Source organism: Macaca fascicularis, chromosome 2 (assembly GCF_037993035.2).
Source record: "Macaca fascicularis isolate 582-1 chromosome 2, T2T-MFA8v1.1".
In the NCBI taxonomy this organism is placed as follows: domain Eukaryota; kingdom Metazoa; phylum Chordata; class Mammalia; order Primates; family Cercopithecidae; genus Macaca; species Macaca fascicularis.
Window position 1 is genome coordinate 44,724,893 of NC_088376.1, and position 22,819 is coordinate 44,747,711.

A 22,819-nucleotide genomic window follows, 5' to 3' on the forward strand; every position below is an offset into this window, starting at 1 on the left:
GCCTAAACAGTCTTTAAATGCCAGCTCTCCCTTGGTGATTGGACATGACCCTTGTCCTCAGATGCTGGTAATTCTTAGAAAAGTAAGAAATAGTAATGTGCAGAACTTCAATGTCTGTAATTCGAAAAACTGTAAACTAACTGCTAGAGATGACAGAGAAAGGAAGGTTCTACCTAGAGAAGAAGGTTCAGTCCTAGAGGAGCGGGATTTAGAGGGCAGGAGAGTGGGGAATCAGGCCAGGAAGGTGGGAGTCTAGCAGGTTTCTCTCTAGAGCAGCGGTTTTCAACCACTGGGTCATATGGCAGCATCTGGAAATATTTTTGGTTGTTACAGCTGGAGAGGGTACTGTGAGTAGAGGCCAGGGATGTTGCTAAACATCCTACAGTGCATAGGACAACCCCCACAACAGAGAATTAGCCCAAAATGCCAATAATGCCGAGATGGAAGCACCCTTATCTAGATCCTTGCTCACTGTATAGACTTCTGAGCTGTATCACCAGCCAAACTGAACTAATTTCCTCAACCGTTTTTTTTCCTAGAAGAACAATTTTTTCTAATGATTTCTTTTGTTTACACCTAATCTTAGTCTAAATATCCTGAATAACTCTTTTAAAACTCTTAGTGTATTGGAGCAAGGGTCAGAGATTAGCTCCGATGTTACTTTTCCCTCATCTCTCATTGTAGTCCTGTTTTTTTTCTACCTTAGACTAATTCTAAGATTATTCTTTACTTGCTATTTAAGTGATGTGACTTACCATTGAACATAGTCTCATCTATTTCAAAACCACTGAACTCTGTTTATAATTGCATGAAATATGTAAGTATATGTGTTAAATATTTTTAAGTACAGTTTTAAACTGAGTTTCTTAAACTTATTTGTCGATTATTTTAGTACTTAAAGTATCGTTAGTTTAAATAAATATATATACATGCATACACATGTACATATGTATATATTACATATGGGATATATATTAAACATTTCCATATTTAATATAGCACATGTGTACATGCAATACATATATAATATGTATGTGTTGTATATTATATACATATAATATGTATTATATGTACATGTGTGATATATTAAGTATGGGAATGTTTGAAGACTAGAGAAAATTTTAGGATTGTTTTAAAGCCTATGTGCAAGGTTGAATTAATAATCTAGATCTAATGCTTTTTGTTTTGTTTTTTCGTGTTTTTTGTTTGTTTGTTTTGTTTTTTTGAGATGGACTCTCGCTCTGTCGCCCAGGCTGGAGTGCAATGGCACGATCTCAGCTCACTGGAACCTCTGCCTCCCGGGTTCAAGCCATTCTCCTGCCTCAGCCTCCCAAGTAACTGGGACTACAGGCATGCGCCACCACACCCGCCTAATTTTTGTATTTTTAGTAAAGACGGGGTTTCACTATGTTGTCCAGGCTGGTCTCAACCTCCTGACCTCAAGTGATCTGCCCGCCTCGGCCTCCCAAAGTGCTGGGATTATAGGCGTGAGCCACTGCACCCAGCTGGTCTAATGCTTTTTAAACAAGGAAAGCTTATATTAAAGTTGGAAGCCTGATTGTTTCTTACCGATAAATCTACTTCATTAGTAAGCTTAAGCAACGTGGTCTGTATTACATGGGCGTCGACTTCTGATAGGAATTGTTGGTGGTTATACTCCAAATTCAGTATGTGAAAACCACATTTTGATTACAGAGCAATATCTGCTATTGAAGGAAGAATATTTGCCATAAAGTTTAAAATGCATAGACGTTGTTCACTGAAAAGGAGTTAGCTGTCTTATGAATGTTTCCATACAGTTGTAATTTAAATGACACAAGTACTTAGGTTTTGATTTGCTAAAATTTTTTTCTTTGTATTAATGGCACATTGACAAAACCTAAAAATGTTATTTGATTTTTTAAAAATGAATGTAGAAAGTTCAAAGTAAAATTGCATCTTTTAAAAAGGAAGATTATAATTAACTGTAGATAATCAAATTTAGGGATGGTTTCTAATCGGTAATGTCTGAGATAGTTTTGATGGTTTGAATTCTTTTTAATTTTAGATGTCTGTGCCTTCATAATTAGAATTGGGAAGTTCTTGATGGTTTCAGCATACTGTCAACACAATTTTCCATGTAATTTGCTGAGATCTGCTTTTTAGAGATAAGAGTAAGGAAAAGAAGAGAAGGAAATTTGATAATCTCTCCCTTTTATCTCTTTATAGGACTTATGGTTTTTCCAAAACCAGTGACTGCATTGGAATATACATTCAGTAGGTCTGATCCAACTTCTTATGCAGGGTACATTGAAGACCTTAAGAAGTTTCTAAAACGTGAGTATGTTTTCTTAGAGTAAGGTCAGAGATTTTAATTATAGAAATTAGTACCAAATTGTGGGGCGGGCACGGTGACTCACACCTGTAATCCCAGCACTTTGGGAAGCCAAGGCGGGCAGATCACCTGAGGTCAGGAGTGTGAGACCGGCCTGGCTAACGTGGTGAAACCCCGTCTCTACTAAATGTACAAAATTAGCTGGCTGTGGTGGCATGCGCCTGTAATTCCAGCTACTCGGGAGGCTGAGGCAGAAGAATCGCTTGAACCTGGGAAGCAGAGGTTGCAGTGAGCCGAGTTCGTGCCACTTTACTCCAGACTGGGCAACAAGAGCAAAACTCTGTCTCAAAAAAAAAAAAGTACCAAGTTTGTGATTACATTTAGAGACATCATTCTTAGAATGTGTATTACCTTTTGGGCCGGGTGCGGTGGCTCACACCTGTAATCCCAGCACTTTGGGAGGCTGAGGTGGGTGGATCATGAGGTCAGAAGATCGAGACCATCCTGGCTAACACGGTGAAAAACCGTCTCTACTGAAAATACAAAAAATTAGCCGGCAAGGTGGCGGGTGCCTGTAGTCCCAGCTACTCGGGAGGCTGAGGGAGGAGAATGGCGTGAACGCAGGAGGCGGACGATGCAGTGAGCCAAGATTGCACCACTGTACTCCAGCCTGGGCGACAGAGCGAGACTCCGTCTCAAAAAAAAACACAGCATGTGAAAGAATGTGTATTACCTTTTATTTCCTTCTGTTAAACAGATAACTGAGCAAGTGCATTTTATAATTACTTGTGAGACTGTTCTAACTATAGAAAGACACAGGGGCTTACTAATGGGCAGTAGATTTGATTTTTCTGCCTTTAATAAGTACACTAAGTTTCTTGAGATGTAACATTTATTCTGCATTAAAACTAAATATTTTAATTAATAGAGCAAATCTATATTGTATGAAATAGTTCCTCTGAGGACTTGGATCTTTTGCATCCAATGTAGTGTTTGTGTTGGGGATGGGAAATGGTTTATTATTTTAAAGTTATGTCTGTGTCTGATTTTTAGTACATCAGTTTTTCAAAGTTACCAGTTTGTAACGTCGTTTGATAGCCATCCTAGCCCAGCTTTTCCTCCTGTTTTGTTTGGCCCAGCCATTTATGTGAATGGTGTTAACAGTCACATGAGTAATCATCGAACACCCTGGCCTGCTGGTTCGTGATCAGCTCATCTCTTCCTCAGCCACACACAACTGCAACTGCTCCCTAGAACATTACCTTGTCTCATCTCCCACCCCATCTTCCCTTTTATGTAGCTTAGTTCCATGGCTTGTATTTCATTTTTACTTTTACTGGTGCTCTGAAATCCCAGACCTGTCAGTCTTCATGTCACACCCTGTGGCAGAACCCCACTCCTGGATAAAGCCATATAATTACTGGATGTAGCTCATCCTTCTGTGCCCCTGCCCCTGAGCAGATACTGAGCAGGACTAATTAGCACTGTGAGTATTTGAGCACCTCCCTCAAATGGACTTGCTTCACTGCTTGGTAATCCTATAGAATTTCTCTGGATAATTCTCTGAAAGGATTATTTCCAACTTTCAAGCCTTTAACCCCTTACCTTTTTCCTTATAACTCACTCTCTTCATATAACCTGATTTCTTGCTTCAAGAGATAATAGAAGAACTCAGATGGGAGCTCCTCCAGTTTCCCCATTACCAGTAAAACAGATCTACAATGGCAGCCATTTTATGTCACATTCCTCCTGCTCTGATCGGGGGCTGCCCTTCCTCTCACTTGAGGCCACCTGTGTCATTCCTGCTTTGGATCTCATCCTCTCTCAATGTCTAAGAAACATACTATGTACTTTCTCTTCTTGTGTGTATTTAGCCTTTCTGTCTTTATTGGATCCTTCCTATCAACTTGAAAAAAATCTTCAACTCTCTCCTATCTTAAACCAAAAGCTGCTTTTGATCCCACATTATCTACTATCTTCCTAATCTCTTTTCCTTGACAGTTAAATATGTATTATTTAAAAAAGACTTTTGTGAAAGTATTATCCATGGTTTAATAGCTAAAAAGGTCTGCAGTGAAGTGTTCCCTGCCCTCCTCCCTTCTAGCAGAAGTCCTATTAATTTATTCACATATTTTTTGAGGGCCTGCTTTGTGGCAGGCACTCATTTGGGTTCCAACAATGAATAGAAGAAAAATTCCTGTCTTTCTGGAGCTTAGTCTCGTGGTGAATTAGAAGATAATACGTCTTGAGGGGGAAAATAAAGCAGAAAAAGGAGATAGGGTAAGTTGGGAAGGATTGTGGTTTTACATGCAGAGTGGTCTAGGAAAGCCTTATTGAAAGGGAACCTTGAGGGAAGAGCAGAAGGAGGTGAAAGAAGTAGGCATGGAAATGTCCAGCAGCAGAAGCAGTAGGTGCAAAGGCCCTGAGGCTTATGGTGCTGATGTGTTGAACATTCATCAAGGAAGCAAGAGGGGGTGAATAGAGTGAGCCAGGGGAGAGTAGTAGGAGATTGAGGTTAGGGAGTTAAAGGAGGTCTAGACTGTAGGTCCTTAGAACCCGTTGTTAAGTTCTTTGGCTTTTACAGAGTCCATGATGGGGAATTTTAAGCAGTGAATAATAACATGATCTAATTCGGATTTTTAAAGGCTCCTACAAGCAGCTCTTTGAAACTAGACTAGAAGGGGGAATTGAGGAAGCTAGTTAGGCTCTTACAGTAATCCAGGTAAGTGGAGACGGTGGCTTGGCAAGGGAGAGAGCAATGGAGTTTGTGAAAAATAGTCTGATTCTGGACACGTTTCTTTTCTCTTTCTTTCCTTTGTCTATTTGTCTGAGATGGGGTCTCTCTCTGTCACCCAGTGGCATAATCACAGCTCACTGTAGCCTCAGTCTCCTGGGCTCAAGTGATCCTCCTGTCTCAGCCTCTTGAGTAGTTAAGACTACAGGCTCACATCATCACACCTGGCAAATTTTTAAATTTTTTGTAGAGATGGGGTCTCACTATGTTGCCCAGGCTGGTCTTGAACTCTTGGCCTCAAGTGATCCACCCACCTTGGCCTCCCAAAGTGCTGGGATTACAGGCATGAGCTACTGCACCTGGCCTCTAGATATATTTTTGGTAGGGAATAATTTCATGCTTCTGAACTTTTTCTTACGGTGTTTTCCTTCTGTATCTATAAATATTACACTTTTCCTGCTGGTTCTTGATTTTTTACTTCTATGCATTATCACTTTATTATCACTTTTATACATTTTCTTAGTTCACATGTCTCAGACCTTCCTCCCTTTCTTAATTGATTACTATTTTCAGTTTCATTATTGGTTGCTTTTTTATACCTGGTCTTTATATCTTCTTCTATCATCTGTAGATACTCTCTTCTGACTTCCTTATTTGTAAACTATCATTTGAGGTATTTTCTTGAGTCTCTTTTTTCTGGAAAACTACTTCCTGGAGCCCTTTCCCTCCTGCTGCAGTCTGTACTATTTCTACATCAGCCTTTTACTCCCAACTGTCCTTTGGGGAACTTCCTTTTGCCACTTTCTTTTGTTGGACCCACTGTTTCTTGGCTCTTGCCCTGCCCTTTTTTTTTTTTTCCTCTTAATTTATTCCTTAGTTTTGATGGAGTACATTCTCAGGTAATTTTATAAGAAAAGACACCAGAAATGTAAATTTGGACCCTTTTATTTCGGAAAATGTCTTGTTTCTGCCTTTATATTTGCTAGTGTACCTCCATGTAGAACTCAGTTCTTTGTATTTGCCTTTTTTCTTCTGAAAGTTTTTCATTTTCTTTTTCAATTTTCTCTGTCTCTTTTGGGTTCTAAAATTTCTGTCTGGATCTCTGTCTCTAAAATATTTTGCTGAGACTTGATTGCAGGTCTCTCAGGATGAAGACTTAAGTTCTTCAGTTCAGGGAAATTATCCTCTGGTAACACTTTGATAATTTCTTCAACTCAATTTTCTGGTTTTCTCTTTCTAGAACTATTCTGTTTGTTGTGTCTTAGACCTCTTGTTTTTCTCTTATTTTGTTTTGACTTAATTAGACTTTCTGGGGGATTTACTTTAATTTTCAACTCTTTTTTTGTTTCTTAAAACATTCAACTGCTGTTGATCCTTATGTGCTCCTTTTTCATGTTTGAAAGATACTATATCTGGTTAAAACATAATGTCTTCTCTGTTTTTTTCCTGCAGATACTAATTGAACCTAAAGTTTTATTTTGTTCCAATTATCTCTTTCCTTTAGGGTCATTCATTCCTCCTGTTATCTTGGTCTTTTTTTTTTTTTTTTTCCTTCATTGAGACAGTCTTACTCTGTTGCCCAGGCTGGAGTGCAGTGGCTTGATCTCAGCTCACTGCAACCTCACCTCCTGGGTTCAAGTGACCCTCATGCCTCAGCCTTCCAAGCAGCTAGGATTACAGGCTTGCGCCACCACACCTGACTAATTTTGGTATTTTTAGTAGAGACAGGGTTTCACCATGTTGGCCAGGCTGGCCTCGAACTCCTGGCCTCAAGTAATCTGCCCATCTCAGCCTCCCAAAGTGCTGGGATTTCAGGCATGAGCCATTGCACTTAGGCTTTGGTCTTTCTTATTTTAGGCTTTCTTCAGATGCATAGGGCTCTTTGGTTACTCTGGGTTCAGTGACCTTTCTGTGTTCCCATCATGCCTTCTGCATAATCTAACTGGTCGTCATACAGTTCCTTACACTTAATAGTATGGAAGTGGAAGTCAGCATAATGAAAAAAAATACGAAAGGTCACTGATGAACTGACCTAAACCAGCAGAGTCTATGCAGTAGAAGCCCTTGGGGAAATTGGTGAAGGACTTACATTTTTTTGCAGAGTGTTGAGTGTCATGATGCTGTTTTGTTATAAAGTTTATCTCTACCCCCACAAAATACCTGAATCATTCTTTGCTTTTAAATGAGTACATAGTTCCCACAGTAACCTAGTTTCGGATAAGCATAAGATGAAACCAAACATTTTGACAGTGATTTTTTCCCCCCAAGGTAAAGACTTTACACTTCCTTTTTGAGGCATACTCTTTGAAATTTGGTTCTTATTTTGGTTGAATTCAATACCTTTTTCTGGTACCAATTGCACCCACACACCAATAGTTCTTACTGAGGCACTGTTATATCTTAATTATTTATTAGTAAGTGTTGTTCACTAGAGTAAGCTCATTGAGGGCAGGGATCACATCAGTCTTGCTCACTGTGTGCCTCTTGGACTAAACACTGCCGAGTACAGAGCAGAATTGTATTGTCTGTTGCATATTTCTCCTCCCTCTTCCCTCCCATTGCCAAGTTCTAACCATTTTACTCCTTTATCACTTTAGACTCCATCTCTGCTAAAAACCCCCTTTTATGAGCTAGTTGTCTCTCACCTGGGCTGTTTTAATAGTCTCCTAACTCGTTTTCCGGGTCCCTTCTTTTTCCCTTCTGGACTGACCCCACAGAGAAGTCAGAGTTAATTTCATAAGTATGGTCATACTATCCACTTGCCCTGGTTTAAAATATTTTAGTGGATTGTTAATTGCTGTTTGGCAGAACACTCACCCGCACCCCTCAAAATTCTTTAACACAGTTTACAAGACTGTGTGGTCTGGCTTCTACCTTCCTTCATTGGAAGTGCTTCTCCTAGCTTCATTAACTACCACATTCCCTTCTGCATTCAGCTCAGTTGCTTTTTTTTTTTTTTTTAAGTGTAGGTTGTCATAACACTATGTCTTCATACCTCTGCAATTCTGATTTTATACTCACTTAATGTCTGTCTTCCCCACAAAACCGTAAGCTCCATGAGGGCAGCAGCAGTGCCTTTTTACATCCTCTTCCATTGTATCACCAAGCATGCAGAAGGCATTCAGATAATGCTTTAGCCATGGCTGGTACCGCCACCTAATGGTGACAGAAGAGATGGATCTATAATCCAGTTTGTATGATTATTGAAATGCAGTAACTTTAGAGCACTAGTTAGCTGTTAAAAGGTAAAGGGGCAAACTTAACATTCTTTCCCTAAAGTTATCTGGTAATTGGCATTGCTGTTTTTGTCTTTGAAGAACATTTTCCAAAGGTTTATATATTCCTGGTTGTTTTTAATACCTTTTTTGGCTGATCTAGTGCACATGTATGTTTCCTTTTTAGCGTATACTTTAGAAGAACAGAAGAACCTCACAGTCTGTCCTGATGGAGCACTTTTTGAACAGAAGGGTCCAGTTTATGTTGCATGTCAGTTTCCTATTTCATTACTTCAAGCATGCAGTGGTATGAATGATCCTGATTTTGGCTATTCCCAAGGAAACCCTTGTATTCTTGTGAAAATGAACAGAGTACGTACATATTTTACCTCTGCTGCTGCTTTTTTTCTAGTATTCTCTTTTAAGGAGGCAACTATTTTTAGATTGTTTGGGTTGGGTTAATGGTAAATAACTTATTAAAAGTTATCATTGGGGGGGTAGCTTGCTTTAAAGGCTAGCAGTAATGTTTATTACTCACTGGAAGAAAGTTTATATGGCAAAAAAAAAGAGAGGTTCATAGATTAATCATGGAGTAAGGAGTTAAAGTAACTTAAACTTTTCTTCTTTGGAAACGCCTACATGCATTTTACCAGATTAATGCTCCAAGGGGCAAGTGTTCTCCTTGTCATAACCAAAGCAGAGTCTTGTTAGGGTGCAGTGCTCATCTTTGAATCCTGTGTTGTGAAATAATTTAAAATTCTGCAGACTCCATAAAGTTTAAGCTTATTTAACTTTTTCGAAATACTCAGTAGCGAAGCATTGTTTTATAGTATATGTATATGTGTATGTAATTAAGTAACAGAAATACAAATAAATCCCATTCTAACGAGTTCAGTGGGATGTTGCACTTGTATCCAAAGTAGCAGCATTTTGCTGTTTTACAGAAGGGCTCCCTGAATTGTATAGTAATGAGCAAAGTAAGAAGCTAATGAATTAGGGTCATTGTGCAACAGAACCTGATAACAGCTTTTCTTGAGTCACAAAGTGATCCCTAGCCCCCGTGCCTTGCTGCTGTGTAAATGTACTTCAGAGTTGTATTCTGATGCACTTACTGTTTTGAGGCCTGCAAAGTCTGAGTGAAGTCATTCCTGGTCATTTAAACAGGTGTAGACTTCTCAAAATCATGAGTTTATAAGTCATCATTGGTGAGCAAATTGCCACCAGCCTTAATAAAAGTAAAACTTGAGTCTTTTGAAGTTGGCACTGCTAAATAAGGAGCTTCCCTGTAGGGAGAACCAGCTAGGCCCTGAGGTGCCCAGACTGACACCCCTCCAGCCTCTCCTTCATCCCTTTGGGAGGCCTTGGATAACTGACAACTTCCAGATTGTCCCATAGCATTCTAGGTGCTCAGTAAATGACTAGTGGGATGTTTCAACTAGACTTTATTCAGAAGTAAGAATTGAAGTTAACAAAGTAAGCTGAAAGTAATGTGAAACTAGATCTAGTTTATAAAATGAATTAAGTTTGTTTTAACAGAGATGCCTTTTGTAATCCCAGTCTACTAGAAGTATCCTCACAACATCTAGGTTGCTGAAAATTTGTTCCCAGTAGAAAGCCAGGAGAGGATCAACCTCGGGGGTTTGTTTTCTTTCCCAAGATGGCCTCTTTGAATGATAATGGTCTGAGACCATACTTGCTGATGACTCAGGGCCTGGCTTTGGCAGGAGGACAGCATCAGACACAGGAATCAGTGATGAGATGAGCTTATGTAGTGTAGCAGGGGGTTTCATACCAGTACAGTTCCCAGTTAGCACTATTGACATTATTATTAGGTCACAACAATACTTGTCTTTTGAGAGCAATATTTAGATTTTACATGCATTCACATGGAAACTGCATATAAATTCAGAATGCCAAAAAATTATCTCACAAAATGTATAAATATGTTAGGATTCAATTCTGTCACCTACATACATGAAAGGAGTCTTAAAATAGGGCTCTTCCAGGGCGTGCCTTTTGGGGAGCAGATGGGTTATGAGATACAGTGAGGCTCAGTGGGGCCCTCATGGAAATATGGAGAGTGTGACCTAATATAGTTTTGTGAAGAACAGTTAATTATTGTGCCTCTGCAGTTCTTATTATTTACATTAAATTATTTGTTCATATAAATACTAATAATTAGATTTAAGGGTTTCTGTTTGTTTGTTATTTTAAGGGTAGCAAAGGGTACTTTTGTTTCAGTTAAATCTTTGGTAATTGATTTATTTTCTAAATTGCCCAGGACAGTAATAAGATACCTGATTGTTGAAGTTATTTTATTTAAAAGTTCATTTTAATCCCCTCAAATAAGATTAAAGTAAAAGGCAGATGTAACTCACTGGGTTAATATACAGTTGGTGTTAATCTCAAAGTCTTCATCCCTTGTCCCCAGCAACAGAGGGAGGAAGTTCCATTGCATACTTACGTGATGTTTAAATTTATCACTATTTCTTAACCTTAGATAATTGGATTAAAGCCTGAAGGAGTGCCAAGGATAGATTGTGTTTTGAAGGTTAGTATTCAAAAAATAACTCCTGTTAAATCTTTGATGTTTCTTAAAATACTTTAAAAGTCTAAGGATTTAGTCGTCTTTTTTCTTCCCTGTCACATTTTGAAGTCCTTTGTAGTGCCTTAGAATAAAATTCCACCAACCTTTTTGAGAGTAGTCTTTCTCTTCCTTAATGATAATTCAGAAAGACATTTTCCATGTGTATTTGATTTTGCACACATTGCCTTTATTTTCACATATACCATATTTCATCAATTCTAAGATTTACTTTTTTTCTGCCAGCTCAGTAACACTGAAATTGGGATTACCCTTATAATTGATGGTGTCTTAATACTGTATCATGACATTTTTCTCTTTCTTAATAGTTAGTTGGCATGCTAGCTATCAATGCTATCTGAGATTTAATGAAATATGGTACATTTTCCTTAAGGTAGAAGCATTATTTATCTCCCCTGTCCCTGCTTAATTTTTTTTCCAGAATACTGTGCAGTTTTCATCTCATAACTTTCTTTTGTTTTCTCTCCATGCTGCAAATGCCACTAAGACAAATAATGTAAAAGATGGGTAAGAGTTCTGAGGAGACATTAAGTTCTAAACTTATGATTGTGCTAAATATTAACATTTCAACTCCGATAGTAGAACAGAAATATTTTACTTAAAATGTTACATTGAAATCACTTTTAAAGTTGTGGAAAAAAAATTCTTTTTACTGTTAATGGGCTTCTTATTTGGGCAGAAACTTCTTGCTCAGTGGCTCTCAAACGATCGTTCATCAGAATCACGTTGGCTTGTTGGGCTCCATTCCCATAGTTTCTGACTCAGTAGGTCTGAGATAGGGCCCAAAATTTGCATTTTCTTTTTTTCTTTTTTTGTTTTTGTTTTTGAGACAGAGTCTCACTCTGTCACCCAGGCTGGAGTGCACTGGCGTGATCTCGGCTCACTGCAAGCTCCGCCTCCCGGGTTCACGCCATTCTCGTGCCTCTAAGTAGCTGGGACTGCAGGCGCCCGCCACCACGGCAGGCTAATTTTTTGTGTGCTTTTTTTTAGTAGAGACGGGGTTTCACCGTGTTAGCCAGGATAGTCTCAATCTCCTGACCTCGTGATCTGCCCGCTTACAGGCATGAGCGACCGCGCAGGCCCAAAATTTGCATTTCTAACTAAAGTTTCCAGGTGATGCTGATGCTGCTGGTCTGAGGCACACATTTTGAGAACTCCCGATTTGGAGTGTCCTTACTAATATTTTAAGAGTATTCACTATTTAGAGTAGCATAAAAAGCCAGGAAGTTTATGGTTTCTCATCTGGGTTGAAATTATGTGTGTGTGACCACTGGCAATTCACTTTACCTCTTTATGCCACAGACAGCTCAGTGGGAAACTTGTACAAAAGGCCAGAGTCGGCCGGGCGCGGTGGCTCACGCCTGTAATCCCAGCACTTTGGGAGGCCAAGGCGGGCGGATCACGAGGTCAGGAGATCGAGACCATCCTGGCCAACATGGTGAAACCCCATCTCTACCAAAATACAAAAAATTAGCCGGGCGTGGTGGCGGGCGCCTGTAGTCCCAGCTACTCAGGAGACTGAGGCAGGGGAATCGCTCGAACCGAGGGGGCGGAGCTTGCAGTGAGCCGAGATCACGCTTCTGCACTCCAGCCTGGCGACAGAGCGAGACTCTGTCCAAAGAAAAAAAAAAAAAAAAGCAAGCAGAATCTCACTTAAAACCAGATACTACATCTAAGCTGAGCTTTTCTTTCTTTTTTTTTTTTTTATGGGAGCGGAGTCTCGCTTTGTCGCCCAGGCTGGAGTGCATTGGCGCGATCTCGGCTCACTGCAAGCTCCGCCTGCCAGGTTCACACCATTCTCTGTCCGCAGGCTCCCGAGTAACTGGGACTACAGGCATGAGCCGCCTCACCCTGCTCATTTTTTGTATTTTTTAGTAGAGACGGGGTTTCACCGTGTTAGCCAGGATGGTCTCCGTCTCCTGACCTCATGATCCGCCCGCCTCGGCCTCCCCAAGTGCTGGGATTACAGACATAAGCCACCACGCCCGGCTGAGCTTTTCTTGATACATTCTTATAAAAATCTAGTGGGCAGCATATACTGTCAGCTCTCAAGTCAGAACATTATAGCTACAGGATACATTTAGAAAAAATGTTGGGTAACCCTTCATGAGCCTCAGGGCTGGTTCACAAAGCTTTCTGGTAGGAAGTTCTTGGGGCTTGGGTGCTGGGCTTCAGCTGGGTGGAAGTGCTAATTTCATGACAGTGTGCCTGTATACAGGAGCCTGTGAGCAGGCGGCATGGATTAGCTTGGATGGAATCCTGGGTCTACAAAGCCAATATCACCTGAAAGGAAAACACATTCAAGCCAGAAGCACAAAAGCTTTAAATTATTTTCCTAAGCTTTAAATTGTGTAAGGCTTTGGCCAGTATAAACAATTCCATATACCTCTTCCCTTAAGATGTGTGTTTTTTGTTTTTGTTTTTTTTTTTTTTGAGACGGAGTCTTTCTCTGTTGCCCAGGCTGGAGTGCAGTGATGCAATCTCGGCTCACTGCAACCTTCGCCTCCCGGCTTCGGGCAATTCTCCTGCCTCAGCCTCCCGAGTAGCTGGGACTACAGGCACGAACTACCACGCCTGGCTAATTTTTTGTATTTTAGTAGAGACGGGGTTTTACCATGTTGGCCGGGATGGTCTTGATCCCCTGACCTTGTGATCCGCCTGCCTCGGCCTCCCAAAGTACTGGGATTACAGGCGTGAGCCACCACGCCCGACCCCCTTAAGGTTTTAAATGCATTGTTCTTGTTGTTTATCTATTATGTATCCTTCGCTTCTAGAATAGTTGGGGGGAGTGTTAATGAAAAATCCAGATTTAATGATTCCGATTTCAGTTAGCTTTCCTTTTTGCTTTGGAGAGATGTGTGTGAAGTACATAAAATAATCAAAGCAGGTGGGTTTTAAATTTTGTTTATTTAGTTGTGGAATTTTTTTATTTTTATTTTTTTTGCTTTTAGAAAAACACAAAAGTGGAAGAAATGTTTGTAAAATCTGGCATTTTATCCCTGGGCTAGTTACAAGTAACAAACCAGTTAGAACCTATAAATTTTAGAGATGAGGCTCTCCAGAACAGAAGGAAGCATTTATTGCGTATCATAATTGCAATTTGCTATTAGATTTGTCTGTATCAAGTGTTCTTTAAATTCTTTAGTTCTTTTTTGTAAGACGTCTTTTATTTGTCTTGTATTGATTTTGTTCTGCCTTAATTGCTTTTATACAAGTTAGAGTCCTGAAAATACAAACACTGACCATACTTGGAGGTGCTTTTTTTTTTCTCTCTCTCTCCGTAGAGACAGGGTGTCACCATGTTGCCAGGCTGGTCTTGAATTCCTAGCCTCAAGCAATCCACCCGCCTCTGCCTTTGAAAGTGCTGGGATTACAGGCGTGAACCACCGCAGGTGGCCAAGGTGGCCTTTTAATATATATCAACTTAAAAGATGATTCCTGCAAAAGGTGTAATGTTCATATTTATGACATTTTTTCCCAGTATTTTATTTTATTATGAAAATGAATCATATTAAGAAAATCAAAAGTGGGAAGAAACAAAATGCATTATTTTTTAAACTTCATTTTGTTTTGGTGGAACTTAGTGACCATCAGTAGGTTCTTAGAGTTAGTTGTTCATAGTTTACAATATGATACTATTGCCCGGCACCGTGGCTCACACCTGCAATCCCAGCACTTTGCGAGGCCAAGGTAGGCGGATCACCGGAGGTCAGGAATTCGAGACTAGCCTGGCCAACATGGCGAAACGCTGTCTCTACTAAAAATTTAAAAATGGCCTGACGTGGTGGCATGTGCCTGTAATCCCAGCTACTCGGGAGGCTTAGGCAAGATAATCGCTTGTACCCAGGAGGCAGAGGTTGCAGTGAGCCATGATTGCGCCACTCCGCTCTATCCTATGCAACAGAGCGAGACTCCGTTGCAAAAAGAAAAAAAACATGATGTTATTCATATACTTAGAAAATTATGACATATATGCTTCACCCTGAGTATCTTATTATTCAGATACTCATTTTAATATTTCACAATTTCTAAATGTTTATTTTCACAGAAGGTATAAATTAAAAGATTAAGAAAAATCCTGCCAAGAGCATGGTTTAGGCCCACACTGAGAGAGCAGTTGAGCGTCTGCCACACCTGGTGGTCTTGAGCACCTGGCTTAACTCTGAGCCCCAGTGCCCTGCTCTGTCATTGATGCTGCCCACTAAGACTTGTTAGGCCTGAAGGAGGGAAGTGTAAGCTAAGTGTGGTATCTGGTGGGAAACACTGGGTTGGGCGTGGTGGCTCATGCCTGTAATCCCACCACTTTGGGAGGCCGAGGCAGGCGGATCACTTGAGGTAAGGAGTTCAAGACCAGCCTGGCCAACATGACAAAACCCCGTCTCTACTAAAAATACAAAAATTACCCATGCGTGGTGGCACACACTTGCAATCCCAGCTATTCAGGAGGCTGAGGCAGGAGAATCACTTGATCACTTGAACCCGGGAGGAGGAGGCTGCAGTGAGCCGAGATCGGGCCATTGCACTCCAGCCTAGGCAACAGAATGAGACCTCTGTCTCAAAGAGAAAAAAAGAAAGAAAAAGAAAGAAAACACACTCAAGGTACTCTAAACTGTTTCTCAAAGAAAAACCTTTTTTTCATTTTGGGGAAATGCGTTCTGTAAATGAAGGTCATATATTAAGGTAAAATAGGTTCAACAAAAGCAATTAATGCAGAAAAACACTGATATCAAAGTGACTAGTTTTTCTCTAATATAAAATGTTATCTTTGATTTTAAGCTTATTTTTTAAGTTAAAGAGTACAAATGAAGGGTGGAGTTTGAGTAGTGACTGAAAATTGCTTTTGCGATTTCTCCTAGCATTGTTACTTCCTGCCCTTTCCAAATATTCTTCATCTGGATCATTAGAGCTTGTCTGGTGGGTGGGGCGCATCACCACTCTGTGCTTTGTGCTGTCTGGCCCGTGCCTTTCATCTATTTCTTATCCCACCCCACAGCCATATGCTGCTTCATAACGAAACGAAATGAGCAGAATCTACAACTCCTTAGAGTGGATTCTTAGTTTTGTTTTATGCTGTTTCATGTGTGCTTTCAACCCTGTCTCAAATTTTTTTAATATATAGATATAAAATTCAATTATTTAATAATGTTTTATTGTAACTAGTGCTCCGTAAACCCAGCACTGATTTTAATCATTGTGGTCCGTTTGCTACTACTCAGTCTGTGTTAAAGTTAACTCATTAGAATTAGGCCCATTTGGAAAGTGTTACATGCGAATTTTCATAAATTGCTAATTTATCATGAATGATACTAGAAATAACTAATAGCATGAATGAATTGGATTATAGGTGGTGCTTGATTTATATGTTGATAAGCATGGAATATGTTTATATGTGTTGGTAAACATGGAATTCCAGTAGACAAGTAATACTTAATGATTTGTATATGCTCATAAATTTATCCCTGAAAAATACAGTATTTAAATTTGTTGAGAAGAGTTTTGCTGGGAGTACCTTAAGTTTTCCCTCGTGCTTCCCTCTGGTTGCAGTTCTGGTTGTTAATCACATGAAACTGACACCTGCTGTCTCCCAGGCCTGAGTGCTGCATTCTAGGTTGGCGCCTCGTGGTGGCCATTGCTTTCCAGTCTGGAAGCACAGGATTTTCTTCATTTCAGGAAAACACTGGTCCCAAACCTGCTAGTGCATTCCTGCTGTTAGTAGGTAGAAAGGCTGGCATTTGGTATTTGGAGGGCAGGTAAGATTTTACAGGAGTACATGAGTGGAACTGGCTATAATTAAGAAGGGACTCTCATGAAAAAGAGTATAGAGTGTATCTGGAAGCGTAAGAATCAGGATAGTTCATGTGGAAGGGTTTAGTTAGATAATATTTGCAATCAAGATGAGTAAGTTTCTTCTCAGAAGTACACTTGTAATGATAATATAGTTGGAGCAGCATTGTAGTTTCTCCAAACTGTTCATGATTGATACTGCTTTAATTATAAACATAGTTTTTAGAAATTCTTTTTGTGACCCTAAAGAGGATTTCTTTTGTTTTCAACTTTAGAATGAAGATATACCAAATGTAGCAGTTTATCCTCATAATGGAATGATAGACTTAAAATATTTCCCATATTATGGGAAAAAACTGCATGTAAGTATTTAGAAGTTTGTATGTGGTAATTACTCTTTTGGGAAGCTGGAGCATCTGTGGGTGTACCCCTTATCTGGGGTAGGTAGACCCAAGCCCTGTTTAATTTGTGCATCATCTGTTCAGGTTTTGTTTTATTTTAATGATGATGGTAAATGGAATTCCCACATCTACAATTCAGAACACAGAACCCAAGCAGATAAATTAAAGTTAGATGATTATTTATAAAATGTCATTTTCTTTTTCAATATAGAGGTAGTAGTATATGCTTATGTAGAGAAAGTAGAAAAGTACTTAAAAAGAAAATCAAGGCTGGGTGCGGTGGCTTACTCCTGTAATCACAGCACTTTGAGAGGCCAAGGCGGGCGGATCACCTGAGGTCAGGAGTTCGAGACCAGCCCAGCCAACTTGGTGAAACTCTCTCTACTGAAAATACCAAAATTAGCTGGGTGTGGTGTCGTGTGCCTATAGTGCCAGCTGCTCAGGAGGCTGAGGCAGGAGAATCGCTTGAACCCAGGAGGTGGAGGTTGCAGTGAGCCAAGATTGTACCACCACAGTCCAGGCTGGGCGACAGAATGGGATTCTGTCCTCACCGTCCCCCCCACCCCACCCCCAAAAAATAAAATCAAGGCCAGGCTCATGGCTGTAATCCTAGCACTTTGGGAGGCCGAATCGGGCAGATCACGATGTCAAGAGATGACCATCCTGGCTAACATGGTGAAACCCTGTCTCTACTAAAAATTACAAAAAATTAGCCGGGCATGGTGACGGGCACCTGTAGTCCCAGCTACTCAGGAGGCTGAGGCAGGAGAATGGCATGAACCTGGGAGTTGGAGGTTGCAGTGAGCCGAGATCGTGCCACTGCACTCCAGCCTGGGCGACAAAGAGACTCCATCTCAAAAAAGAAAAAAAGAAAACCAAAAGCTCATTGCGGCTGGGTGTGGTAGCTCACGCCTGTAATCGCAGCATTTTGGGAGGCCGAGGTGGGCAGATCACCTGAGGTCAGGAGTTCCAGACCAGCCTGACTAACACAGTGAAACACCATCTCTACTGAAAATAAAAAAATTAGCCAGGCATAGTGGTGGGTGCATGTAATCCCAGCTACTCGGGAGGCTGAGGCAGGAGAATCACTTCAACCTAGACTTCAGTGAGCCAAGACTGCACCATTGCACTCCAGCCTGGGCGAGAAAGCAAGACTGTGTCTCAAAAAAAAAAAAAAAAAAAGGTTAGTGGACTAGTGAGTTACCATAGGAGTGGGACTAGCGGCTTTATAAGAAGAGGAGGAGAGACCTGAGCTAGCAGCATGCTCAGCCCCCTGGCCATGTGATGCCTTGCACCACCTCAGGACTCTGTTGACCAAAGTCCCCAGCAGCAAAGAAGGCTCTCACCAGATGCAGCTCCTTGATCTTGGCCTTCTCAGCCTCCATTAACTGTAAGAAATAAATTCCTTTCTTTATAAATTACCCAGTTTCAAGTATTGTGTTATAAGCAACAGAAAACAAAGATGATAACCATAGTACAGTTAACAAAGGAAGGTAACATATAGTACTCTTATGAATCTGTAGACTTCATTGAAAATCCATCAGTTGTTGCAGTAATATTCTTTATAGTGAAGTACAAGAGTGTTTTCCTGATCCAAGATGTCACACTGTTGATATGTTTAGCAACCTATAGTCTGGAATATTTCCTCAGTCTGTTCATGCCTTTGTACTCTTCAAGAATAAGTATAGGCCTTTTATGGCTTATTTTATGTTCATTAGTTTGAGTTTGGTGGTTTTTCATGATTAAATATAGGTTGTGCATTTTGGCATGAGTGCCTCAGAAGAAATGTTGAGTTCTCAGAGTGTCAGGAGGGACATGGTATCATTTCGTTCCATTAATGGTGATATTACCTTGATTGCTTGGTTAAGGTGGTGTCAGCCAGGTTTCTACAATATAAAGTTACTTTTTTTCCTCCGTCATCAATAAGTATCATGTGAGGAGAAAATAAAAAAGCTCGTTACTGCCTGGCACGGTGGCTCACGCCTGTAACCCCAGCACTTTGGGAGACTGAGGTGGGCGGATCACCTGAGGTCAAGAGTTCAAGACCAGCCTGACCAACATGGAGAAACCCGGTCTCTACTAAAAATACAGCCTGTAATCCCAGCTACTTGGGAGACTGAGGCAGGAAAATCCCTTGTACCTAGGAGGCAGAGGTTGCAGCGAGCCTAGATCGTGCCATTGCACTCCAGCTTGGAGAATAAGAATACATCTGTCTCAAAATAAATTAAATAAATAATAATAAAATCTTTTAAGTTCCATAAAGTAGAAATATATTACAATTACAATCAATACACTGTGATTACAATGCAATAAAGCTAAAAATTATTAAAAAGACCCTTCTATATGGGGGGAGGGAAAAGTGGAAACTGTCTCTTAAACAACTTACAGATGAAAAGGTAAATTAAAATCAAGATTATAGAATATTAAAAATTAAGGCCGGGCACAGTGACTCATGCTTGTAATCCCAGCACTTTGGGAGGCTGAGGTGGGCGGATCACGAGGTCAGGAGTACGAGACCAGCCTGACCAACATGGCGAAACGCTGTCTCTACTAAAAATACAAAAATTAGCTGGGCATGGTGGCACCCTCCTGTAATCCCAGTTGCTCAGGAGGCTGAGGCAGGAGAATCGCTTGAACCCGGGAGGCAGAGGTTGCAGTGAGCCGAGATTGCACCATTGCACTCCAGCCTGGCAACAGAGTGCAATGTCTCAAAAAAAAAAAAAATAGTCTGGTGCGGTGGCTCACGCCTATAATCCCAGCACTTTGGGAGTCCGAGATGGGTGGATCACCTGAGGTCAGGAGTTTGCAACCAGCCTGGCCAACTTTAGTAACAATGGCAAAGCCCTGTCTCTACTAATAATATAACAATTCGCTGGGTATGGTGGTGGGCACCTGTGATTCCAGCTACATGGGAGACTGAGGCAGGAGAATCGCTTGAACCTGGGAGGTAGACGTTGCAATGAGCTGAGATGGTGCCACTGCACTGCAACCTGGGCAACAGACTCCATTTCAAAAAAGAATATTAAAAAATAATGATAAGGGTAGGGTGCGGTGGCTCACGCCTGTAATCCCAAGCCGTTTGGGAGTCTGAGGTAGATGAATCACGAGGTCAGGAGATCGAGACCATCCTGGCCAACATGGTGAAACCCCGTCTCTATTAAAAATACAAAAGTTAGCTGGGCGTGGTGGCAGGTGCCTGTAATCCCACCTACTTGGGAGGCTGAGGCAGGAGAATCACTTGAACCCGGGAGTCAGAGGTTGCAGTGAGCCAAGATTGTGCCACTGCACTCCAGCCTGGGTAACAGAGCAAGACTGCGTCTCACACACACAAAAAAATAATGATAATAGGCTGGGTGTGGTGGCTAGGATCATGCCTGTAATCCTAGCACTTTGGGAGGACAAAGCAAGAGGATCACTTGAGTTCAGGGGCATGAGCTGTCACACATAGCCAACATTTTTATCAGTAATTACAGGTATGGACTTACGGCTCAAAAAAATTAAAAAGAATGCAGAGAACAGAAAATAATAGATCTAAATTATTTTATTATTATTATTTTAATTTACAAGCCACATGTGGTGGCTCACACCTATAATCCCAGCACTTGGGGACGGCATGGTGGAAGGGCCATTTGAAGCCAGGAGTTTGAGACTAGCCTGGGCAGGGAGACCCTGTCTCTACAAAAAAATTTAAAAATTAGTGGGCTGTGGTGGCATGCGCCTGTAGTCCCAGCTGCTTAGGAAACTGAGGTGGGAGGATTGGTTGAGGCTTCAGTGAGCCATGATTGCACCACTGCACTGCAGCCTGGGCGACAGAGTCTCAAAAAGAAAATTTACAGAATAAGCCAATTCCTGGTAGAGAAAAGTATAAAGTTTCCATAGAGTTTGAATTAATGTCTTTTCCTTTTATTGCCAGGTGGGATATCTACAGCCATTGGTTGCTGTTCAGGTCAGCTTTGCTCCTAACAACACTGGGAAAGAAGTAACAGTTGAGTGCAAGATTGATGGATCAGCCAACCTAAAAAGTCAGGATGATCGTGACAAGTTTTTGGGACGAGTTACGTTCAAAATCACAGCACGTGCATAGTATGAGTAGGATATCTCCACAGAGTAAATGTTGTGTTGTCTGTCTTCATTTTGTATCAGCTGGACCTTCCATTCTAGAATTATGAGACCACCTTGGAGAAAGGTGTGTGGTACATGACGCTGGGTTACATCATAACGTGCTTCCAGATCATAGTGTTCAGTGTCCTCTGAAGTAACTGCCTGTTGCCTCTGCTGCCCTTTGAACCAGTGTACAGTCGCCAGATAGGGACCGGTGAACACCTGATTCCAAACATGTAGGATGGGGGTCTTGTCCTCTTTTTATGTGGTTTAATTGCCAAGTGTCTAAAGCTTAATATGCTGTGCTATGTAAATATTTTATGGATATAACACTGTCATATTTTGATGTCAACAGAGTTTTAGGGATAAAATGGTACCCGGCCAACATCAAGTGACTTTATAGCTGCAAGAAATGTGGTATGTGGAGAAGTTCTGTATGTGAGGAAGGAAAAAAAAGAAAATAAAAGTGTATTTGAAAAATATTATCTTGGGTTCTTTGTAAAATTTATTTTTTACATGCTGAATTAGTCTGGATCTTTTTGATTAAGAGCACAAACGTTTTGTTGTAAAACCTGTAAAAAAAAAAAAACTGGGATTAATTTTTAGTGCTGGAACTGTCTCTTATAAAGTATTTTAGGCTGTAGATAAAATAGCATTTTTAGGTTAGCCAGTATGACTATGCACCTAATTTTTTATGAGATTAAATTCATAAGACTTAATTTGTACAATAGTTTGTGAAATATCTTGTTACTGCTTTTATTTAGCAGACCGTGGACTGTAATAAAGTATATAAATTGTGAAATATAAAAACTTGGAACTTATTCAAATCTTCAAAGCAAACAACAGTTTTGTGTAAGCATTCTTTCCCCTCCAGTATTAGGTGTGTTCTTGGTAGGATTATTCGTCATAATTTGGGTTACTTTGTTGAGAAAGTTGTGCTTCCCATATGATCTGTGGTGATTCTTGGTTTTTCTTAAGGCTATTGTTTGTTGTTACTTTTCTTCTTTTAAAAAAAAAAAAAAAAGGCGGCCATGTGCAGTGGCTCATGCCTGTAATCCCAACACTTTGGGAGACCAAGGTGGGTGGATCATGAGGTCAAGAGATCGAGACCATCCTGGCCAACATGGAATCCCATCTCTACTAAAAATACAAAAGTTAGCTGGGTGTAGTGGTGCGTGCCTGTAGTGCCAGCTACTCAGGAGGCTGAGGCAGGAGAATTGCTTGAACCTGGCAGGCGGAGGTTGCAGTGAGCTGAGATCACGCCATTGCACTCTAGCCTGGTGACAGAGGGAGACGCTCTGTCTCCAAAAACAAAAACAAATGCAAAGCAGGTATTCTTGAGGTTTTGTTTGTGGTGGTACATGCCAGAAGGGGTGGGACCCAACCCAGCTGGCTCAAGAATGACCGTTTGGAGTAAATGTGAGGGCTGTGGGTGGCCTTGCCTGGCCAGGTGGGCCTTGGTGGCCTGGTGGCAGCCTCTGCCCTTTGCTAGTGGGCACTCAGCCCTGCATGAGAGCTCTGTTTGTCCCTCTGTCACTAAAATCATAGTGATAAAGAGATTTTTCACTGAAGGAAATTATTCTTGGAGTAATTACAGCAAACCTTTTCTGCGTTTTGATTTTCTTTATGCTATCGCTTAAGAGTGTAAAACAAGGATAAAAGAAG

General features: G+C 40.8%; 1 protein-coding gene across 4 annotated transcripts in view; it reads left to right on the plus strand.

Annotated features, from left to right (window-relative positions):
- The window catches only part of ATP1B3 (ATPase Na+/K+ transporting subunit beta 3), a 47,798-nt gene extending 26,164 nt beyond the window's left edge, over positions 1 to 21,634 (plus strand). For 2 of the 4 annotated variants that reach the window (XM_015444363.4, XM_045386849.3), the window contains 5 exons: positions 2,209 to 2,316; positions 8,451 to 8,635; positions 10,764 to 10,814; positions 16,928 to 17,014; positions 20,967 to 21,634. In XM_015444363.4, coding sequence (XP_015299849.2) covers positions 2,209 to 2,316; positions 8,451 to 8,635; positions 10,764 to 10,814; positions 16,928 to 17,014; positions 20,967 to 21,137 — 602 coding nt within the window. In that variant the 3' untranslated portion in view covers positions 21,138 to 21,634. The remainder of the gene's footprint in view (positions 1 to 2,208; positions 2,317 to 8,450; positions 8,636 to 10,763; positions 10,815 to 16,927; positions 17,015 to 20,966) is intronic. The other 2 variants (XM_074031213.1, XM_015444365.4) reach the window with 1 other exon arrangement.
- The last annotated feature ends 1,185 nt before the right edge of the window (positions 21,635 to 22,819 follow it).